A 20,300-nucleotide genomic window follows, 5' to 3' on the forward strand; every position below is an offset into this window, starting at 1 on the left:
CATCTATATTCACAAATAAAATTGTCAGGGTTTTTTTTGGTGCTATTTCATGTTTTGTTATCTTGTCTGTGAATTGGAGTACTTTTCTATTTTATGCTCTAAATAATATTGGAATTATTTTTAGATAGCTGTAAAACCATCTAGACTAGGAATCTTTAAAAAATCTGTTATAATTACCTTTCTAATTTCTTCTGTGGTTATTGGGTCTGTTCCCTTTCACTTTTTAAGTCAATTGTAGTCATGTAAAGTCCCATTAATAAGGTGCCCATCATTGGATATAATCCAGTTCTTGTTCCCTAGTTCCTATTCTCAAATGTGGGTGGCCAAAGCTGTACTGGGGGGGGGGTGGGCGTGGAAAGGGGTTTGGAGGCGACCCCCAGATGGGACTCTCTCAGTTTAAGGAGAGCGATTTTTGCTTTGCAAGGGCTCAACAGAAGGAGCAGTGCGCAGCTCTCCAGTGGGCGGAGACAGCCGCCACGCCAGCCTCAGCCCCTCGCAGAGCCTGGCTCCTCTCCCGCTCCCCACCGCTGCCATGCGTGTGGTCCCGAGCATCTTGCTGCACAGGCGTCCCTCCCTCACTCCTAGAATCGGCCAAGAAAGCAGGACAGCCACCTGCCCAGGAACGCTGACCTCCTTCAGGTCTTGGGTGCACAAGCTTGATGCTGAGTCCTTGGAAAATTAAAAAAACTGGTTGTCATTCATCTTGCAGTGATGCAACCCTGCATTTTATGGGATTGAAGTGTTCGGACCCTATCTGTGACATTACGGTAGGGTCTGGCGGTGGTCCAGCATGTACTCGGAAGCCGTCCATTTCCTTTCGATTTTCAGTTTTGTTGCCCTGGTCTGTGCATAGCATCTCCTATAGTTTTCTCAGTCTCTTCCATTTTTGTGGCTGTCCTATCCATTCTGTTCCCAGTAACGGCACGTTTGTCTTCTCTCTTTCTGAATTGGAGCTTCCCCTCTTTGGGCCACTTCCTGGACCACCAGCTGGACTCGGAATAGCTTCCAAGCCAGACCCCTTGCTGCCCTTCTGTTTGTAGCACCATTTTAGGACATAGGTTCTTGAGTGTTAAGCTCCAGATCTCTCTTCCTATTTCCTGCTTCTCCCGAAAGACTGATAGTGAGATATTTGATGGTATGCCGTTAAAAGGACATGTCTTCCCTAGATTCAAATCTGATAGGTAGGCCACAAAGATAAATCCAAGGAATTATGGTTGAACTAATTCAGTATAGACCATTCTTTTGTGTGTGTTTATGTCTGATGAGCCCGCTTTGGAAACAAGGTAAAAATACAGTGCATTTAAGAAGGGATTTCAGGGCACTTTACATTCATTTATGACAATTGCGTGTCTGTGTTAGGGGGCTGACATACATCGTGCCGTTATGTAAATTGTCTTACACAAGAGCTTGAGAAGCTCGCGGGGTGGCTATTGACCTCGGGTGGTGTGTGTTCCGGTGGTTGTGGCTTTGTTCCCCAGAGGAAGAAGCTCAAGTCTGGACAGCCCATTGGCCTGCGGGGCCTCCCTTTGCTTAGAGGCCGAGCAGCTTGGAGGAGACGGGCCCGGGACGCAGCCTTACGCTGGGATCTCCTTGGCTCCGGGAGATGAGTCGCTCCAGACACACCCCGGGCTCCCGGCCGTTTTTCTCTCTGTTCCTTGGGTCTGAGAGCCCTGCCCGGCTCAGAGGAAGTGCAGGGAGTTGATTCTCATGTAGCGGGAGAAGAGCACGTAGAGGTGGCGGAACCAGAGCAGCTGGCTGCGGTGGCAGGACATGGCTTTCTGGAAGAATCAGAGGACGGTCATGAGTGCTGGCGCCGGCCGTTCGTCGTTTCCGCTCTGCTTCCGCTCCTTCAGGCCTCCTCCCACCCACATACTGCAAGCTATGGCCTGATCCGGCTTCTGCTATGCCCTTCGAACCCCTCTGGATTGGCCTCCCCCTCCCGTCTCCTGAAACCCGATGTGGTAACAGCAGAGGATGCTGATGCAGCTGAGAACTTTCTCAGTTTAACATTTAACAACCTTGTGGGTAAAGGACTATTATTACTGCTTTTTTTTTTTTTTTTAACAGATGAGGAAACTGATTCATCCGTCTCAAATAGCAAGGAGGTAGTAAAGCTGAGATTGAACCCAGAGCCATCTGGTTGATTGTGGAGCCTACATTCTTAATCCCTTGGCTCCACTACCCTGCATATATAACTCATATAGGGCTGTTTTGTGCCGAGACTCCTATGGATTAGCTAAGCTGGGTAATTACAGTCACTCTTAGAAGAAGAAGAAAAGGAATAGTACCCATACGTACTGGCTCTCCTTGCCATACAGTGGGGGAAATGTTATCCTGTTATTCAGATCTAGTGTAGCTCAGTTTTTAAACAGAATAGATCATAACAACTGATTTAACTAGATGTAACCTATATAAATGGTTCCTGTTTTTCTCTAAGTAGCATAATTAATGCTTTTAATCTAAGCTAATATCATTGCAAACCTTTATGTAAAAAACTCATTTTATATTCGCTATCGGAACATCCGTGGCTTTAGAGATGTAAACACCCCTGTGATGACTGCGAGCTTTAAGTTGATAAAGAGAACTGTCGCCATATTCAGGCAGAATATTACACAGCATGGTTTCAACAGGAAATACAACTAAAATTTTTAAATAAAAATGACTTTCAGAAACAAAGTGGATGTGTGAACTCACAGAATAGTGTTTCAATTTTGAAGACCATAGTGAGAATAAAATGTTCATTTTAGACAAACGTTGAGGGAAGGTAGGAACTCTGTGGTCCAAACACACTTGTCTACTCGTGAGAGATTCCGAGTCACAGGGGCTTCCCACATCCTGCTGCCTAGGTGGCCAATTTTGTAGATTCCCTCATTTTTCAGTGGCTGCAGCACCCACTCAATAAGATGGGCACTTACAGTAATTATATATTTATGGCCAGTTTGGGTTTTTTTACAAGCTTTTCTTCCTATTACTTTTTGTTCAAAATTTTCAAAGGAATACTGCAAAATATCAAAATTGTTTCTATTTCCTCCCTACTTTTGGAACATTTTCACTACATGTGTTTCAAAACTATGATTTTTCTGATTATATAGTACCATATCATTTACCTGCTAAATATTAGCTCCCTTTTTGGGCCTCATAAATTATACTAGTGAACATTCTTGTACATCAGTCTCTGGACACAATTTTATTTCTTTAGGATAAAATTCTGGAAATAAAAATTAGTGGGTCAGAGAAAGTATAGATTTATTGATATATTTGCTCTGCAACCCGTTTGTGTCTACTTAATGTATCAAGAACTTCAAAAGATAAGTACAACTTCTGAGAAGACTTCTGATATTTACTACTGTTGCTTCCCAGAAAATGATAGCCATTTACACACCTATTTCATTTAATGGCTCAACATGGGTTCTAGCCTTTGAACATTTCCACTTGGATAGCAAAAATGGAAAGGGTCAAGGCTAGAACTCCTCAGCAGCCTTCTCAGACCACCTGCCCCACCGACCACCAAGAGTTTTCACCAGGAGGGCCTCGCTGGGCCTGACTCCTCAGCCGGCAACCCGTGGTCAGCCCCAGTGGCTCTTTACAGAGGCTCCTGGCAGGTCTGAGTTCCTCTTGGCTCAAGCTGGGAGCGCTGGTCCACGTGTAACAGGGAAAAACTGGTGAATCGAGATGTCCAACCGTAAGGGGTGTGTGACCTATTTTATGGTGCGCCCATGCCATGGAACACAGGCAGACATTACAATGTGAACACCTAATAACCCTGGAGAAAATGGTCATGATGTTGCTAAAGTAGGTTTCAAATAAGCAGGCTGTGTCCCCCGCTCTAAATGCCTGTGTATGAATACTCTTTATGGAGGGCGTATATACTGTCAAGAGTGACTACCCTTGAGGGGTGGGCTTGCAGGCAGTGGGGTTTCTTCTTTTATTTATTTCCAGATTTTCTACACTGAGCCTGTATTGTTATTTGCTTTTTTTCCAGCACATATTATTTCTATAATCAGAAGAAAATGTGCAAGTCCCTGGTCTACGGCTCCCAGGGTCTGGCTGCGGGCCAGCTCTGGGGACAGAACCGCTGTGGAAGGCCTCGGTGAGCCAGGGACAGGGCGCAGACCTGGGGGGGAGTACAGGGGTGAGTGGGGCGGTCCTCACCTGGGCCTGGGCCACCTCTCGGCGGCTGAGCACGAAGAGGGCGTCGCGGGCGAGCAGCAGGGAGCAGGGCAGGTCCAGCAGTGAGAGGTACTTGCGCAGCAGGTTCACAGACTGGAGCGTGAGCACCAAGCACCCTGGGGGGTGGGCAGAGGGGAGACTTGCTGCCTCAGGCAGATCTTCCTGAGTACCACCCCTCCCTCTGGGCTCAGGGCAGGGCAGTGTCACCAGAGCTGCTCTTTGCCCGTCATTCTCACAGACAAGAAGGGTGAAAGGGCCCCAGAACCCCTGGCGGCCGCCCTCTACCTGCTCTGCGCCCCCAGCAGGGAAGGGTCGGCTGCTAGAGGCTGGGATCGAGGCCCAGGGAGAGGGGATGCAGATAGGATTTCTGTCCTGGAAGGCCAGAGACCTGGTTCCTGCTCGTCACTAAAGAACTGACGGGCTTGGGGAAGTCCTTTCACCTCTGTGAGCCTCAGTTTCCCCATCTGTATGATGGTGTTGGTCCTGAGTGTGGGACCGGCCTGTTTCCCAGGGTTGGTACAAGGATCAAACACACTAGAGTTGTGTTCCGAAGCCCCTGTGGCACCACCAGCCAGAAGGGCCATCATTGCATCCCCAGGGCTCTCCTGTGAGGGTGCACGTCGTGACAGAAGCCAGCTCCGGGAGGTTAGGGGGTGACGCACAGAAACTGACCAAGCGGGTCAGACGCCTTCCTGTGAGTTGGGAAGAGTTTCAGACCCGTCCGGCACCCATCCGTCACCCACAGCCTGGCCAGTTAACTGGGGGATGGGTGTGGGTTTGGGTGGACATCCTGAAAGGGCACCAGAGGCGGAGCAGACCTGGCCAGGGAGAAACCAGGCGGGTGAGGCGCAAGGCCTGCGGAGGTGGTTAGCTTCCTGTGTCAGCCCGACTGGGTCCTGCGTGCTCAGATACTCGGCTAAACGTTGCTTCTGGGTGTGTCTGTGTTCCACGGTTGAACTGGATGACTTGGTAAAGCAGAAGGCTTCCCCAGCGTGGGTGGGCCTCATCCAATCCATCGAGGGCCCGGACAGAAGGCGGAGGAAGGGAGAATCCGTTCCTGTCCGTCTGACTGCAGAGCTGGACATCGGTCTTCTGCCCCGAGACTGAGATTTACACCATCGGCTCCCCTGTTCTCAGGCTGAGTGACGCCCCAGCTCTCCTGGGCCTCCGGCTTGCCGACGGCGGATCCCGAGCTTTCTCGGCCTCCGTAATCGTGTGAGCCAATTCCTTATTTTATATGTATATATATATAAGTGCGTATAGCACCATATCTGTCTACCTGTGTGTCCTGTTTGGTTCTGGTTCTCCGGAGAGCCCCGACTACACGCTCCTCCCTCACACCCGGAGGGTACTTCCCAGTGGATACAACCTGATTTCAAGACCCCGGGACCCGCCGAGACAGGCACACTGAGCTGAGTCAGGAGAGTGTGGCCCTGCATCCCCCCACCCCCGCCCTGCCCGGTTTGGCTGAGGGCAGCTCTCTGTGTGTTTACCAGTTTCACCCTAGAGGGATAGTAACGGTGACCTTTTACAAGAGGGACGGGCCTTACCTTTAGGTAACTTCCCTTCTGCGTGCAGGGTCCTGGAGGAGGGAGAGGACAGGTGAGAGCGAGCATCGCTCTGCAGTTACCAGGCAGGGCCTTCAGAGCCACGCCTGCCCCACCCTGGGGTCCCTCCACTGTCGGTTTCTAGGCAGTTTCTTGAGCATAAGTCACCATATAGATTCCCTGGATTCCACACCTTTGGCTACAGCTGAAGGGACCAGGGTGGGTCCCTTACCCAAGGTCAGCCGATCTGGAGGTGGCCAGTGGCTTATGAAGTGCCCCGGTCCAAGCTTTGCCCAACAGATATGAAGGTAAGGACACTGGACTCTTTGAAGTTTTTCTCTTTTGAAATTGAGATGTGAGAGTGGTGGAGAATATTTAAAATGTTAATTGGTATTTCCTCTCTGATGCCCCTTTCTCCTATTTGACACCCTGCCCCACCCCTTCTGACAGTAGAGGCCCTTCTGTGCTCACTGCCTTAAGAGGAGGGGTGAGGTGGGTCCACCAGCAATGAACTTGCTGTTTTGAAAGCTGAGGGATGGAGGGATGGGGCAGAGTCCCCTCCCCCCACCAACACACAGACACACGTACTCATCTGGAAGGGATTCTCGGGTGCAGGGGTTAAAGATGAGAAGTTGGGAGGGAACGGATAAACTGACAGGCCTGCCACCCGCCCCCCGGCAGAGCCGGAGGAATAGAAAACCCTGAGGTCAGAGGCGGCTTGTCCTGCGCTCTGGGTAGAGCCCTGGGGATGATCTCCAGGGAAGGAGCTGGGAGGCAGCGTCTAGGTGGAGGAGGAAGGGGCCCTGGAGCCGCGCCTGGGAACGGCACTTCAAGCCCTGAAAGGCGTTGGGCGCGTTCAGAAGAGGGTCATAAAATCAGTCCTTCACATCAGGCTGCCCCCTCCTTCCCCAGGCCACGTCCAGCAAGCTTCTCACGGGCCCAGGGCGAGCACGGCTGCAGAGGTCAGGACACACGCTCTAGGTGTGCATGACCCCGAGTCAGTCCTCAAGATGTGTGAGGATCAGGGTTTTCTACTGGTGAAATGCAGGTGCGTGCCAGTGAAATGCAGAGGCTGCAAAGAACAAGTAAGGTTTCCTATGACGTGCACATCCTCCTCCTCCGAAGAAAGATCTGAAATTGTGCACAAAATACACAGCAGGAGAGAACAAATAAGCTGGAGTAAGAGGAGGGAAAAGAGGGTGCAGCCAGGAGGGACGCCGATCCACAGAACTCAGTCCTTAGTCCTGCGCGTGTGCTACAAGGAGCTGAAATTTGGCCCTAAAGCTTTCTGTGGCCAAAGCAGGGGGATAGATCAAATCCGTTCCCCCACTTGCCGTATCCGGGGTGGGGAAACTCAGCTGTTCGGGAGACGAGACCATAACACCAGGACTCGAGGGTGGACCGCGACGGGGAGACCAGTGCCCGGAGAGCCAGAGCGCCCTACCTGGCAGCAGCATACAGAGCGGCGTGGTTGCTGTGGCCGCTCACACCCCCCGCGTCGAAGGTCACCACCTGCAGAGACACACAGGGTTTCACTCCGGGCCGGACCCGTCTCTCCCGCCTCGCCCCCGCGGCCCGGGAAGGACAGGAGGACCCAGAACCCTGCGCCTGTTCACGTTCTGAGCGTACCTGAACTGACGTGGGAGCGGGTCGGGGGTGTGTGACCACTGTTCGGCCGACTGTGTGGACACCGTGGCTGTGGGTTTGACTGTTCACTCTTTTCTATCTTTTTTAAAAAATAAATTTATTTATTTAATTTATTTATTTTGGCTGGGTTGGGTCTTCGTTGCTGCGCGCAGGCTTTCTCTAGTTGCGGCGAGCGGGGGCTACTCTTCGTTGCGGTGCACGGGCTTCTCATTGCGGTGGCTTCTCTTGTTGCGGAGCACGGGCTCTAGGCGCGCGGGCTTCAGTAGTTGTGGCTCGCGGGCTCTAGAACGCAGGCTCAGTAGTTGTGGCGCACGGGCTTAGTTGCTCCGCGGCATGTGGGGTCTTCCCGGACCAGCGATCGAACCCGTGTCCCCTGCATTGGCAGGTGGATTCTTAACCACTGTGCCACCAGGGAAGTCCCGAAATTTTTTTTAAAAAGGCATATAAGCTAATCGCATTATGGTGGATACGTGTCATACATTTGTCAGAACCCACAGGACGTGCAGCACCAGAACTGAACCCTAATGTGAACCAGGACTTGCGGTGAAGATGCTGTGTCAGCGCTGGTTCACTGACTGTAACACGCTGTGGGCTCGGGGGCGATGCATGTCCTTTCTGCTCAATTCTGCTGCGAACCTAAAACTGCTCTAAAAAATATACTGTATTAAAAAAAGGTCACCCCAGAACTCAGGTGCCCTGTTCTGAGCCCACCCTCCCCCGCAGCCCAGTGTGGGCCCTGTGTCCACTCCCACCTCTGACGCTAGCTGCCCCCGCCCCTCAGGCATGTCGCAGCATGTCACCCCGGGAGTGATGTCAACTTTCAGTGTCTTGGTCTCCTCATCTGTGAGATGGGAAGAGTGAGGCCTGCCCGCCTTTTCTCTCTGGGTCGAGGTGAAGGTCAAGTGAAGCCACGTGGGAGTGCAGGACCTGGACAGCAGTCAAGGCTGAGTGTCCGCTGCCCTCGGGTGGAGGTGACGCCAGGGCTGGGCTGTCACTGGCGAGCTGGGGCACACTCCCTGGTCTGGGGACTTGGGGCCACTGCAGTTTGGCTCCATCACTTCTGAAATTCTCCAAGGTCTTGTTTCTTCTTCATCCTATACCTTCTGATAAGCCCCCTCTCTTCCTGCTTCGAGGAGGGCTGAGCTGATCGGTCTCTAGCCCTGGACTCGTGCAGGTTAGGACCTGACAGCAATGGCGTCTGTGGTTCTTTGCAGAACTCCATCCACCTTCCCCGCTAAACTGCAGAAATCTCTGGGCAAATGAAGTCTTACCCAGATCCCAGTAAACAAGAGGGAACAGTGGGGCTGCTCTCGCTTCTCGAAGATAGTGGCTCACAAGACATGGTCTGTACTTTAGAGGATAAACAGCAACTCATGTCACAGGTGCAGGACACACGACAAACACTGTCCCAAAGAGGGCTGAAGAAGTCAGGGAAAGCTTCTCGGAGAAGGCGGTCTTAAGCCGGGCCTGGACCACAAATCACTTTTCTGGGACACAGACTTGGGGAGACTCTTCTGAGAGCAGGAAAGGCACGCAGAGCGTCTGTGCCCTGAAGCTCCTCCCTGGATGTTCAGGGCCATGGCTGCAACACGGTCTAAACAACAGCCCGGCCCCTCAGTAAAGACCAACCCTGTTGATCAGCAAACAGCACCGAAGGAAGGTCCAGGTCGGAGACGGCCAAGTTCACGAAGATGGGAGTTCATCCTACAAGCAGGAGTTACTGGGAAACCAGCCGTTCCCATGCACCAAAGCGGAGGAGGGGAGAGTTTGGGGACTGGCCCTGGGGAAGTTGGGGTGCCGAGGGCCACTGCGGCCCACCTCACAGGCCCCACCCTGTACCCCAGGCCAGCCCGGAGGACCAGCTCTGCCCCCCTGCCAGGCTTGGGGCCCTGAGAGGGTCTGAGTGTGGCCTGGGGGGTGGGGGCAAGAGGATCCAGGCCAGGCAGCAGGCCCGGGCCGTGAACCCTCCAGCTGTCACCCTCAGACCCTGTGGGAAGTACAGCCGGGAGGGGTGGGCCTGCGGCTCTGGGTGACCATATTTCCAGCCAGAACAAAGAGAGAAGCCAGCGCAGAGCCCTGCACCTCCGCCTGGTGTGGGTCAGAGCCAGCCAGTTAGGTGCCCCTTCGGCCCATGTGGACGAAGCTCCCGCTGTATTTCTGTCATTAGAGCTCAAAGACGGTCTAATATATCCACGAAAATCTGCTCTTAACAAAGGTCTAACAAATCCGTTCACTTGGAGAATTCATCACCGATAAAAGCTTAACAGCAGGGATCATCTTTTAACGAGGCTTAATCAAAACTTAAAGCAAGTGGTTGGGTCTTTAAATGGTAGGATTTAGGTATTAACTCATGAAGGGTTAGCGCTCTTATTTTAGAGGTGGACACCTTCTTGGAGCCTTAAGATCGACTGACGGCGGGGCCCGGGCCGGCGGGGCCCGAGAGTCGAGGTGGGTGTTCCTGGGCCGTCCGCCTCTGCAGGTGAATTGAATGCCCACTAGAGCTCTAACCGTGACCAGAGTGTTCTCCCCGCAGGGGCTGTGAATTTGTCCTCGCAATTTCTGGAGTGAGGACTCCAGGCTTAAAATCCTAGCTTCACACTTGGCGACCCTGGGCAGCTGCTGGGCCTCTGGGGGCCTCAAGTTTCTCAGTGTAAGGTGAGCATTACAACAACACTTACCTCCAAAGTTACAATGATACCTTAAAACGAAAACGCTTGGTAGAAAGCTCTGTGCCAGCGGGTCGTGGCACAGGCTCGAGGGGTCCTGCGGTTTCAGGTGGCAGCACAGGGGTGGGAGTGGGTGGGTGAAGAGGGCGCACTTTGGAAAAATCTCTGCCTCTGTCTGAGCGCTGGGATCTCAGTGACTCAAGAAAGGTGTGTGTGTCCCTCGGTGGGTTTCAGACACACGCAGTTGGGCCTCTGCTTCGAGCGGAAGGATCCCCTTACCAGGTTGATGCGGCTTTAGCGGAAGGATCCCCTTACCAGGTTGATGCGGCTGGCTTCCACGTGCCGGAGGAGGACGTCGGCCACCCGCTCGGTGTCCCACCGCACGCCGGGGTCATCTGGGAAATCCCTGGAAGGAAGAAGCACAACCTGGAAACCGTTTCTAACCCGGTGCAGGCTTCCCCCGGGGCTCCGGTAGGTGTGGGGGGCAGGGGGGAGGCAGCGGCATCTGGACGAAACACGGCACGCTCTGGGGGCTTTGGCTCGTGGCCGGGGGAGGGAGCAGACATCAGCGAGACACGGCTCTGTCCATGAGCTGGGGACAGGTGTGGTACCCACGAGCTCAGACGCAGGGCAGAGGGACACGTGTCTTTGTAAGAGTCAGAGGAACGGCGCGTTGATAAAAGTACGGAGTTGCTTCATTTAACCTCAGACAGCTGTGAAGGAGCCTTGATGGATGAAGTTAAGTAGCCTGTTTGTTGCAAGGTCGTTAGGGATGGATTTGACCCAGGTTTTCTGACTGTAGAGCAGAGAGGTTTCAGCCCTGGGGAGCACCGCAGCCCCATCCCCCCGGGCACCCTCAAGGGCAGAGGCCTCTGCAGGTGACTCCAAGCCTTATTGCTCCCTCCCCCTGCCACCTGCTGATCTGAGGCCAAGGCCGTGGTCTGCCTTCAGTTTGAAGATATTGTTCACAGTCTTATAAATAGATGGCCATCTCTGCCGGCTCAGGTCCCGGCAACACCCACCTGCTACTGGGAGGACACGGGCCTCTCCGCTCCCACCTGGCAGGTGGCTGTCACCTCTCCACGGACAAGGGCCGTTAACGGACCCACTTAGGACTTTGGTCAAAGGAGAGTCGCTGGAGGTTTTTCAGGAGGAAGAGGACATGACCCTCAGCACTAGATAACGCAGCTACTTCCTGTGCTTCCTTGGCTCCCTCTTCCACACCCTGGGGAGCCTCCTGCAGAGGTGGCTTCAGGCTTTTCAGAGCACTGCCCTGCCAGCCGTTCCCCCGCGACAGGACAGACAGCTCAGCTGGACAGGGAGAAAGGGAGAGGGAGGGACCGGGACAGAGTCCTGCCGTGTTCCCTGGGAGGGAGCTGAATATGGGATGGAGAACATGGCCTGCTGAGCTCAAGAGCAAGAGAGACAGGAAGACACCCTGGAGTGAAAACAGCTGCACACACGCCCCTGGCTGGGAGGCCCACGTAAAGGTATCAAGGCGTCATTTTGGAAGCTGGATTTACCAATGATAGTCACATGGATGGAGAAGCAGTGTAAGAGGAAGGGTAGGATGGCTGTTGGCTAAGCCTAGTTCTCGGGTCTGAAGTGCTGAAAGGTGAGCCCCCGAGTGGGGAGCTCACTGCCGCCTTCTGGGCACCTCCCTCAGAGCCAGGCCCACGGGAATAAGTATTGCTCCCTGAGGTTCTTTCAGGGCCTCTACCCTAAAAGAGGAAGTCAGCTATTTGGGGGACTCTGCTGTCAACACGCCCCTCTGTAACCCGATACATCTGATGCGTCAGCACCGCTCTTGGGATCTAGTCCAAACTCCTCTTGGTCAGGCATTCGAGTTCGCCCCAGTCTGTCTCCTATTTGACCCTCTTCTCTTGATTTGGGCGAGTAAATGAGATAACCTATGTGACAAACTTTACATTCTAAAACTGTAAAGCGATGTGTAAATGTCAGAAGAGGGTCATAAAGTGGACCGATGTGACAAACTTTACATTCTAAAACTGTCAAGCGATGTGTAAATGTCAGAAGAGGGTCATAAAGTGGTGGCTGTTATTGAGGCATTAGCCTGATTTAGGCCCCTTCAGAAAGGAAGGAAGGCAGGCGTCCCCCATCTTTTTTCCTTGCTCTGGAAGTCCCTTGCGGAGATCTCTGTGCTGACTGCCTGCATCAGTGGTCGCTGGTTTCAAAGTGGGGTGTAGGCATCCCAGGAGGTGTGTGAGATGGTCCACTGAGGTTACGCAAGAAATCGCCAGAATTTCTATTTATGTGTCTCTGTCTGTTTAAATGTCTATCTTGTAGCTATTTTATAAGGTATCGTACATTAACAGAGTTTGACACGTACACAATTTAAGTAAGCGCACAGATACTGGCAGTGCATATACTCCGATTTTGTTTCTTTTTGTCAGGGGCCTGTGGTCAGAGCTGTGTGGAGACCCCTAGTCTAATCTACGCGCCCTACATTTTACTTCATTTTTTCCTGGATATTTTAAAACAACTTTATTGAGGTATAATTTACATACTATAAAACCTACCCATTTAAAATGTACAATTTAGTCATTTTTAGTATATGTACAGAATTTCTACATTTTATTTTACTAGCATTTTGCATATATTTAATTCTTGATTCTCTAACCTATTATAAGTTCCCTGATGGCCAGGTGCTACGTTAGCCATTGAACACTCAGGGGCCAGCTAGGAAAACAGAAACCACCAGGTATTTCAGAGGGAATTCAATACAGAGAATTGCTTACCCCATTGATGGGAAGAGCTGAGAGGCCCAGCAGGGAACAAGGAGACGATCGGAGACTGGAGAAGCCACTGTCACCTCTAGGGTGGGACATCAGAGTCTAGGGACGGGGTGATGGCGGGAACTACAAGGGCAGTGGCTGGAGTCACGGAGAACATTTAGCTGCTGACGGAGGTGCTGCCCGAGGTGGAGGGAGCAGGAAAGACCCTGGTTTTCCCCTCCTCTGCCTTCAGTCTCCCATCACAGCCACCTATTGTCAGACCTGTTGAGAAGCCAGTTGATTGGCAAGGGAGCCTGGGAAGTGTGGTGTCCACTGGTCCTGAGCAAAGGCACAAGGTGTTTGGTAGTGCTCCCGGCAGGTACCCAATGCACGTCTGCTTTCAACTGCATCCCAGTTTGTTTGTTTTTTAAAAAATATTTATTTGTTTATTTATTTGGCTGCACCGGGTCTTAGTTGCGTCATGTGGGATCTAGTTTCCTGACCAGGGATCGAACCTGGGCCCCCTGCATCGGGAGCGCGGAGTCTTAGCCACCGGACCGCCAGGGACGTCCCTGCATCCCCATCTTGACCCTAAGCCTTCGAAGGGCAGCAGCAGTCTGGCCACCTGCCTGTCGCCCTTGTCCACCCCTCTGGGAATGCAGTAGCCCGCTAGCTGCTCGGGTGTGGAGGGCAGCAGGGAGCACCGTCAGGAGGTCGTGGAGGCCACAGCCGGGCAAGCAGGACTCCAGGCTCAGGGAAGGGAGACGTGGCAGCGGTTGACGGGCAGCTTCACCCCCGCAGCTCAGGGACGGAGCACCGCCCACGCTCAGAGGGTCCAGTGTCGCCAGGAGGCAGTGTGATGCCAGGACGGACCACAGAACACCCGAGTTCCAGCTCCCTGCTCACCAGGTGAGTGGGGCATGCGCTGTGTCATCAGGAAAGCTGGGAGAACCTGGGCCACACCTGGTGACCTCCTGAGAGCCCTGACTTCTAGGACTTTATGTTGTAAGAAGTTTCTGAGGGAGGTTAAAACACTGACCATGGATGGTCGTTTTTAGGAAAGAGGAGGGGTCTTGGATGGTAAATAGCATCCTGTTCCCTTTACTTCCCCAGAGCTCAGCCACGCTCCCAGTGCTTCCCGATGGCCTTTTCCTAGCGCAGTGTTTGTTCATTACTGGGTACTTTGCACTGGAATAGTGCCTGGCACAGAGTAGGCACGCGTTATATGTTGTCTTCCCCTTATTATTTTGTAATGTTTTCCTATTTCCCAAGAGACAGAGGGATTACTTGTCATCATGAGGAATAACTGAGATTGATTTTGGACTAGTGTCCCCCAGTGGCTGCCGATCTGTGGGTCTGATGAGGGCGGAGCATGTAGAGATGGTCTCCCCAGTGTCTTACGCTGTCTTGCTCTAAGTCTGTCTGTGATGGGACTGGAACGTGACATCATCCCGGAGAGGTGAAATCATCGAAGTCAGGAAAACAGCCTTCTGCTTCCGTCCCTGGAGCCCTCCCTTCATGTGGCCTCCGGCCTCTGATAACTTGGGATTCCTCTCCGCTCTTCTTTCTACCCAGCCAAATCTAACACATCCTGTACAGCCTCCTCCACGGACCCTTCTGGATGGAGTTTGGGGTCCTCATTTCTGAAAACAACTGCAAGTCCAGGGGTTCCCCCAGCCACCCTCGGGGTGATAATTCCCTGGAAGCGCTCGCAGAACTCACCGAGAGCTATGATGTGCACAGTTAACGGGTTTTCACCGGGAAAGGATACAAAGTAAAAGAGTAAAATCAGAAAAGGAGGAGACAACGTAGGGCAGAGTCCGGGGGCATTGTAAAGGCGGATGGTCTGTGGTCCTCTCCCCGTGGAGTCTGGGCGCCGTTCTCCCAGCACTGACGTGTCACAGTACGCACGGAGCATCGCCGCCAGCCGGGGGCGCTCACGCGAGCTGTGTGGTCAGAGTTCTTATCGGGGCTCCATCACTTAGTCAGGATTGATTGGTTGCTGACCGGCTGCCCATGTGGTTGATCTCAGCCTCCAGGTGAGCTTGACACCTCATGACCCACAGCCCCACCCGAAGCTCCGATGTGGTGCCACCCCCTCCCCAGACAAAGGCACTGCCATCAGGTATGCCAGAGATTACTTCCCAGAAGCCAAGCGCAAAGGCCAGACCTCTTTTTGGACATGGCCAAATTCTTTACTACGAACTTCCTTGCATTTAGGAACCTTACTGAACTTTTCTACCAACTATGGCTTGGGACAGCCACACTTCACACCTAATTAGTGCAACATTCTGCTAATTTCCATTGTTTTGTGTGTCTCTCTACCTGTAGTCAAGTATGAGAATAGATCTGTGTCTCACCTGTGTCTCATGTGGTACTTTGCACAATTCAAGTCAACCCCGTTTATGTAAATAAACAACAACAATAAATGAGCTCTGCCGTGTGCCAGGCACCAACTGCACTGAGGAGCTTAAGTGGTTGGCTGAGCCACAGGCAGATGTACCTACCTGCCTTTGGGGGTTGGAACATACAAGTAAGAGCTTTGGAAGATAGCAATTTTATAAAACAGATTAGGGACAAAAAAAAAAAAAAAAATATATATATATATATATATATATATATATGAATTGCAGAGGGGAGCAAGGCATCCCAATGGGACCACTTCCCCTCAAGGTAGGAAAATATAAAATTTGATACTGGGAAACTTCAAACAGAGAAATGTAGAAAAAGTGACTCCTTTGAGACCAACTACGTGAGTTGTCTTCTTCCTAAAGTTCAACCCTAATCAACTCAAGGCTTGGGTCCAAGTAATAACTTCTGCAATAGTTCCTTTCTTCTCTGATGGATTAACAGTTCTGCCTTAGATAAACATGCTGGCAGAGGTGTAAACACAAGTGTGAGTCAGCCGTTGGACCCCTCCTTAAGGGAGAGCTGGTGAGTGGCCTTTGCCCTGTTTTCCTTTGTGCTGTCCTGCTTCTTGCTGGCCGGAGTTGGCGGAGGATGACTGGAGTTGAAGCAGCCGTTTTGGTGCGTGAAGTAGCCTTAGGTATGAAAGCCAGACACGGTGGAGTCGCCACAGAGAAGGAGCCCTGGCCCTTCACACCAGGCCCAGACGGTGCAACTCCTATCACAGTTATTGTAGTTACAGTGGGTTTTCTGTGATTTGCTGCATAACCAGATCCTGATTTATATATGCCAGAATTTTGTAAAGCCTCCATTTTATTGATTATTTAGGTTGTTTCCAATTTTTATTATTGAAATAAGGTGGTAAATAGCATCCTAATACATAACTGTTTGTATGCATCTCTCAGTATTTCCTTGGGATAAAATCATAGAGACATACCTTCGGGGTCAAAGGTGAAGTGAGGAGAACCTGGGTAGATCTCCCTCTGAGGAACCGTGTTAAGAGGAGGTGAAGGGACTTCCCTGGCGGTCCAGTGGTTAAGACTTCGTGCTTCCACTGCAGGGTTCAACCCCTGGTTGGGGAACCAAGATCCCACATGCCGTGTGGCATGGCCAAAAATAAATAAATAAACAAATAAAACAGTATAAAAAATTTAAAAAAAAAGAGGAGGAGGTGGAAAGCATGTTACCTCACAAGGAACAGCGTCACGGAGAGAGAGCCGTGCACGTCACAGGCGGGAAGGAAAGGCTAACAGGGGCAACTGTTACCCAGAGCTCCAGTCTTTCTAAACAACTCAGGTGTTTTGTACCTACTTCCTTATCCCTAAGAGCTCCCTGAAAAGGCCAGTTCATTTACATTTTGTGACAGCTGGAGAGAGCGGGTTGGAAGGGAATGAGTTACACGTGGAGTAGGCACCGACGGCTGGCTGAGTGCGGCTGTAAGGGAACATGTGTGTTGTCAGGGCCCCAATTTCATCTTGTTAACCAACCCTTCTCCTGGGAAATCACGTGGATGTAATTCAAAGCCAATAGGAAAGCAGAGGTCAAGCCCTAAGAGTAGTCAGGCTTCATATTTAAGGAACATCTGGACTCGCCCTTCTACCTGAGGCAAATGTGATGGGTTTGCTTCAGCAGCTGACAGGTATTCTGCAGCTGCTCGTTCCTCTCCCCGAACCCAGATCTGAGCAGGCGAGCTATTGAGAGGTCCTAGAAACTTCCTTTAATTATTAGCAAGCTCCTTCTTGGCTTTTATTGCAATTTTAATGAAAAGAGTATGGAAATGCCTCAGACGCTGATCTGTGCCTGGGTAGCTCTGCTAAGATGTAAAGCTGAGTAACCCTTTCTGGCTGAGACAGGATATGGTGGGCTGAAAACAAGTTTCTGGCCAGGTTTGGCCAAGTAGAGCAGAGATGACACCTCTGAAGACCTGAGGACAAGGACAAGCAGGGATTGCACCAGGCGCCCTTACCCGACGCGCCTTCTCCTTCCAGGAGAATTCCCGCCTACAGAGCCCTTCAGCCCAGAAACGGTCAAGCTGAAGCTGCTCTGAAATGTCTGGCAAGTCACAATCAAGAGGCCCGCGGTCTCTCCCGCTCCCCACTCTAAATCTCTAGTCAATCAGGTGATGTTTCCTGATAAAGAAGCCAGCCGTGGAGAACCAGGAGTGGGGGTGGAATTTCCAAGGTTGTTTACAGACGAAGACTGGAGACCACTTAAAACATTAAGAAGGCCTAGGAAAGATTGTTTAAAGAAAACAGGTATTTTACAAAGCAAGAAATGCAAGCTGCCAACATATATTCTTTTGATTCTCAGAAAGAGTCAAGCAAATGCAAAATGAAAGCAGGACATGGTGTGGAGGAGGGCTCACAGGAAAGGGCGCGGTTCTGTCCCCCCTTCTAGCTTAAATGGCTGCACCTGTGTGCAAGGGCCGTTTGGCTACCTGCGATTATTCGTGCTCTTTGACCTTATCTTTCTAGAAATTGACTCTAAGGAAATAATCAGCCTAAAAGTCAAAGTCCGATCAGGCAGAGACACCACTTTCACTGCAATTACAGAGAGAAAGAGGCCGGCAGTTCTGTTGTTCTGCCACCAGGGAGCAATTTCTCTAACTTCCTGAATTGTGGTTTATGAAAAATGCTAAAGATAACAGAGTTTTAGGGCATGTTCAAAGTAAAAGCAAAGAAACTTAGATACACCCAAGGAAAGGAATGTTAAAGCAAAACCCAAAAAAAAGAACTCCAGTTAACTAAACTTTAATTTTGCTCCTGACTTAAGAATGACACTCATATGAAAGAGGAAATCTATACAGAGGAATTGAATTTTGAAAACAGCCTGTGAGAGAACTTCCAAATAAAGGGCTCTGGGTGTCTTCAAGTGGCCAGGTATCCTGGCCTGGGCTCCCCAGGAAGCAGGGCCAGGACGAAGACTATTGGGAGGTGTGATCCGGGAGCAGGAGGGAAGCCGCACGGGGAGGGGAGGCGGTGCTGAGTTGCGGGCTGGCTGCCGGGGGGCCCGCGGGCTGCAGGACTGCGTAGAGGGCAGGCATCTCAGAATCGTGCATCTGTCCGGGAGGAGAAAGAGGCAGGTACTGATCCCCGGGGGCGGGGTGGTCAGCTCTCCAGTACTTTAGGGCTGAGCACGCGTGGCGGACTCCGCGCAGGGGCAGGGCTGGCCCGGGCGACGGGCCGTCGGCCTCCTGGCCGCGGGGAGGCGTCGTGGGTGGTGCCGGCACGCACCGCGCAGGGCACGGCAGGGCGGGGCTCCCAGAGGGGAGGGGGTCCCTGCACGTTTACCCGTGCGGGCTGGGCATGCCCTCGGCGCCAAGCGCGAGCGCCAACGCGGGTACAAGACCCGGGCAGGCGGGGGAAGGGGCTCGGCTGCTGCGGGGGAGGGGGGTTTGAGGGCCGGCGGGGGCCGCAGAAGCGCGGGGAGCACCTCGTAAGGACGCGGCCCGACACAGCCGAGGAAGCGGCCCTCCCCGGGGTGCAGTTAGCAAGCGCGGTGTTAATTCCGCTGGAAAATGCCCCAAACCTAGCCCTGCCCTAGACCTTCGCGCTCGGCCTGTGAGGATCCTAGAATAAAGTTTGTTTTCCTGCCGGCGGAGCAGCCTCGGACTCCGACCTGCTCTGCTCTTTCTAGTGACTTGCCCGGGCCCGATGCGGGCGTCGTCCCGGGACGGGGGGGAAGGGGGCGGTGGGCCCTCCTCCTCCCCCCTCCCCCCCGGGGAGACGGGCTAGCCGGTGGGAACCCCGGCGTGGGACACGGGCCGGGGGCTGATCACCGCGCCCCGCGGGCGCCGCGCACGCCCTTATTTGGTCCTGTGGCTCGTCTGCCCGCCTCCTCCCCAGCCTCCCTCCGGCACGTTGCTAAACCCCGGGGCTTCCTCTGTCAGACAGGCGGGCAAAGGTCATCTGAGTTCAGCGCTAACCGGAGGCGGGCGGGCGGAGTGCTGGCAGATCACCTGGGCCTGGGCCCCGGACCTCGGGCTGCAGGAGCCGCGCCCAGGCCAACGCGTGGCCGGAGCCGCTGGGTGCGCCCGAGACCCGGGGGGACCCGCCGGGCTGGGGTCGGTGCGGGGACCTTGCGAAGCGGGCGGGCGGCTGCGGGGCGTCCCTTGATCGCCAGGGACCAGCCTAAGAGGAGTAGAGAGAAATAGAAACCGGGGGAAGAGGAGGAGGGGGAGAAAGGAAAGGACAGAGAGAGAGAGAGAAGTGAAATAGACCAGCCTGTGTCTGTGAAGTGTCCGCTCTGACAGGGGCCCCTCCTTAAGCAGTTTAAGAGCACAGACAACGATCAGATGTTCCAGGAGACCCTCGTCCACATAGGCTCCCCACCCTAACCGTACAATGGATCTTCGTGTCTCAAGGGCAAAAAGCAAATCATGACTGTTAGGTATACCTGTAGCTCTCCTTTCTCTGAAAGATGCGTTTTATGTTAGTATCACAACAAAGTGTGCAAAGCTTGCAAGGTGAGAAATTCTTTTCCAAAAATTGCTAATTTATTAGCTGTCTTACATGGCAACTGAAAAACAGAACGTGCTCACTGAACTCCCTTCAGAGGTCAAAGGGTTCTGCTGGAGAGGCCCAGGCCTGTGTCCGGACCCCTCCCCTCTCCCCACCAGACACACAAGGGCTCCCCTGAGCAGAGGCTGTGTAATAATATTCTCAGAACAGAGAAGGAAGGGCCATAGCCTAAACTTTTGATGGGTCTCACAATCTTCTGGTGCCTGAAACGTCTGCCTCATTCCTTTTTCTAAAAAAGCCAAATTTAGGGTTATGTCAGAGAAGGGGTTCATCCCTAATTTTGGCAAGCACCCGAGACGCTGTCACATGCCAAGAAACAAGAGCAGACACGTACAAAACAAAAAAACAGACAGAAAGCCAGAGGGTGGGGTGCAGAGTCCCCCGGACCCCTTGGCCTGCTCACCAGGACACCCTGGAGTCCCAAGGGGTGGGGTGGGGGGGCTGAACCAGGGAGCCAGGGCAGCTTAGGATGAAAGGGAACTTAACTTGGAGGTTCCACTGGGCTGCAAGGCACTGTGGGTACAGGAGAACCAGAGCAGTGCTCAAATAGCAAAATCCAGGACAAACGGCACCGTCAGAAACAGCCAAACACGTTGCTACGGGGGATCA

The 20,300-nt window shown here is 52.7% G+C and overlaps 1 protein-coding gene across 4 annotated transcripts in view; it reads right to left on the reverse strand.

The window, feature by feature from the left end:
- The window catches only part of PIGL (phosphatidylinositol glycan anchor biosynthesis class L), a 62,980-nt gene that overhangs the window by 10,514 nt on the left and 32,166 nt on the right, over window positions 1-20,300 (reverse strand). For 2 of the 4 annotated variants that reach the window (XM_059908112.1, XM_059908113.1), the window contains exons 3-6: window positions 10,346-10,436; window positions 7,162-7,229; window positions 5,721-5,752; window positions 4,153-4,286 (exon numbers count right to left, since the gene is read on the reverse strand). In XM_059908112.1, coding sequence (XP_059764095.1) covers window positions 4,153-4,286; window positions 5,721-5,752; window positions 7,162-7,229; window positions 10,346-10,436 — 325 coding nt within the window. Of the gene's footprint in view, window positions 1-177; window positions 1,779-4,152; window positions 4,287-5,720; window positions 5,753-7,161; window positions 7,230-7,346; window positions 7,444-10,345; window positions 10,437-20,300 lie in introns of those variants that run through there. The other 2 variants (XM_059908111.1, XM_059908114.1) reach the window with 2 other exon arrangements.

This window comes from Balaenoptera ricei, chromosome 20 (genome assembly GCF_028023285.1).
Source record: "Balaenoptera ricei isolate mBalRic1 chromosome 20, mBalRic1.hap2, whole genome shotgun sequence".
Classification (NCBI taxonomy): domain Eukaryota; kingdom Metazoa; phylum Chordata; class Mammalia; order Artiodactyla; family Balaenopteridae; genus Balaenoptera; species Balaenoptera ricei.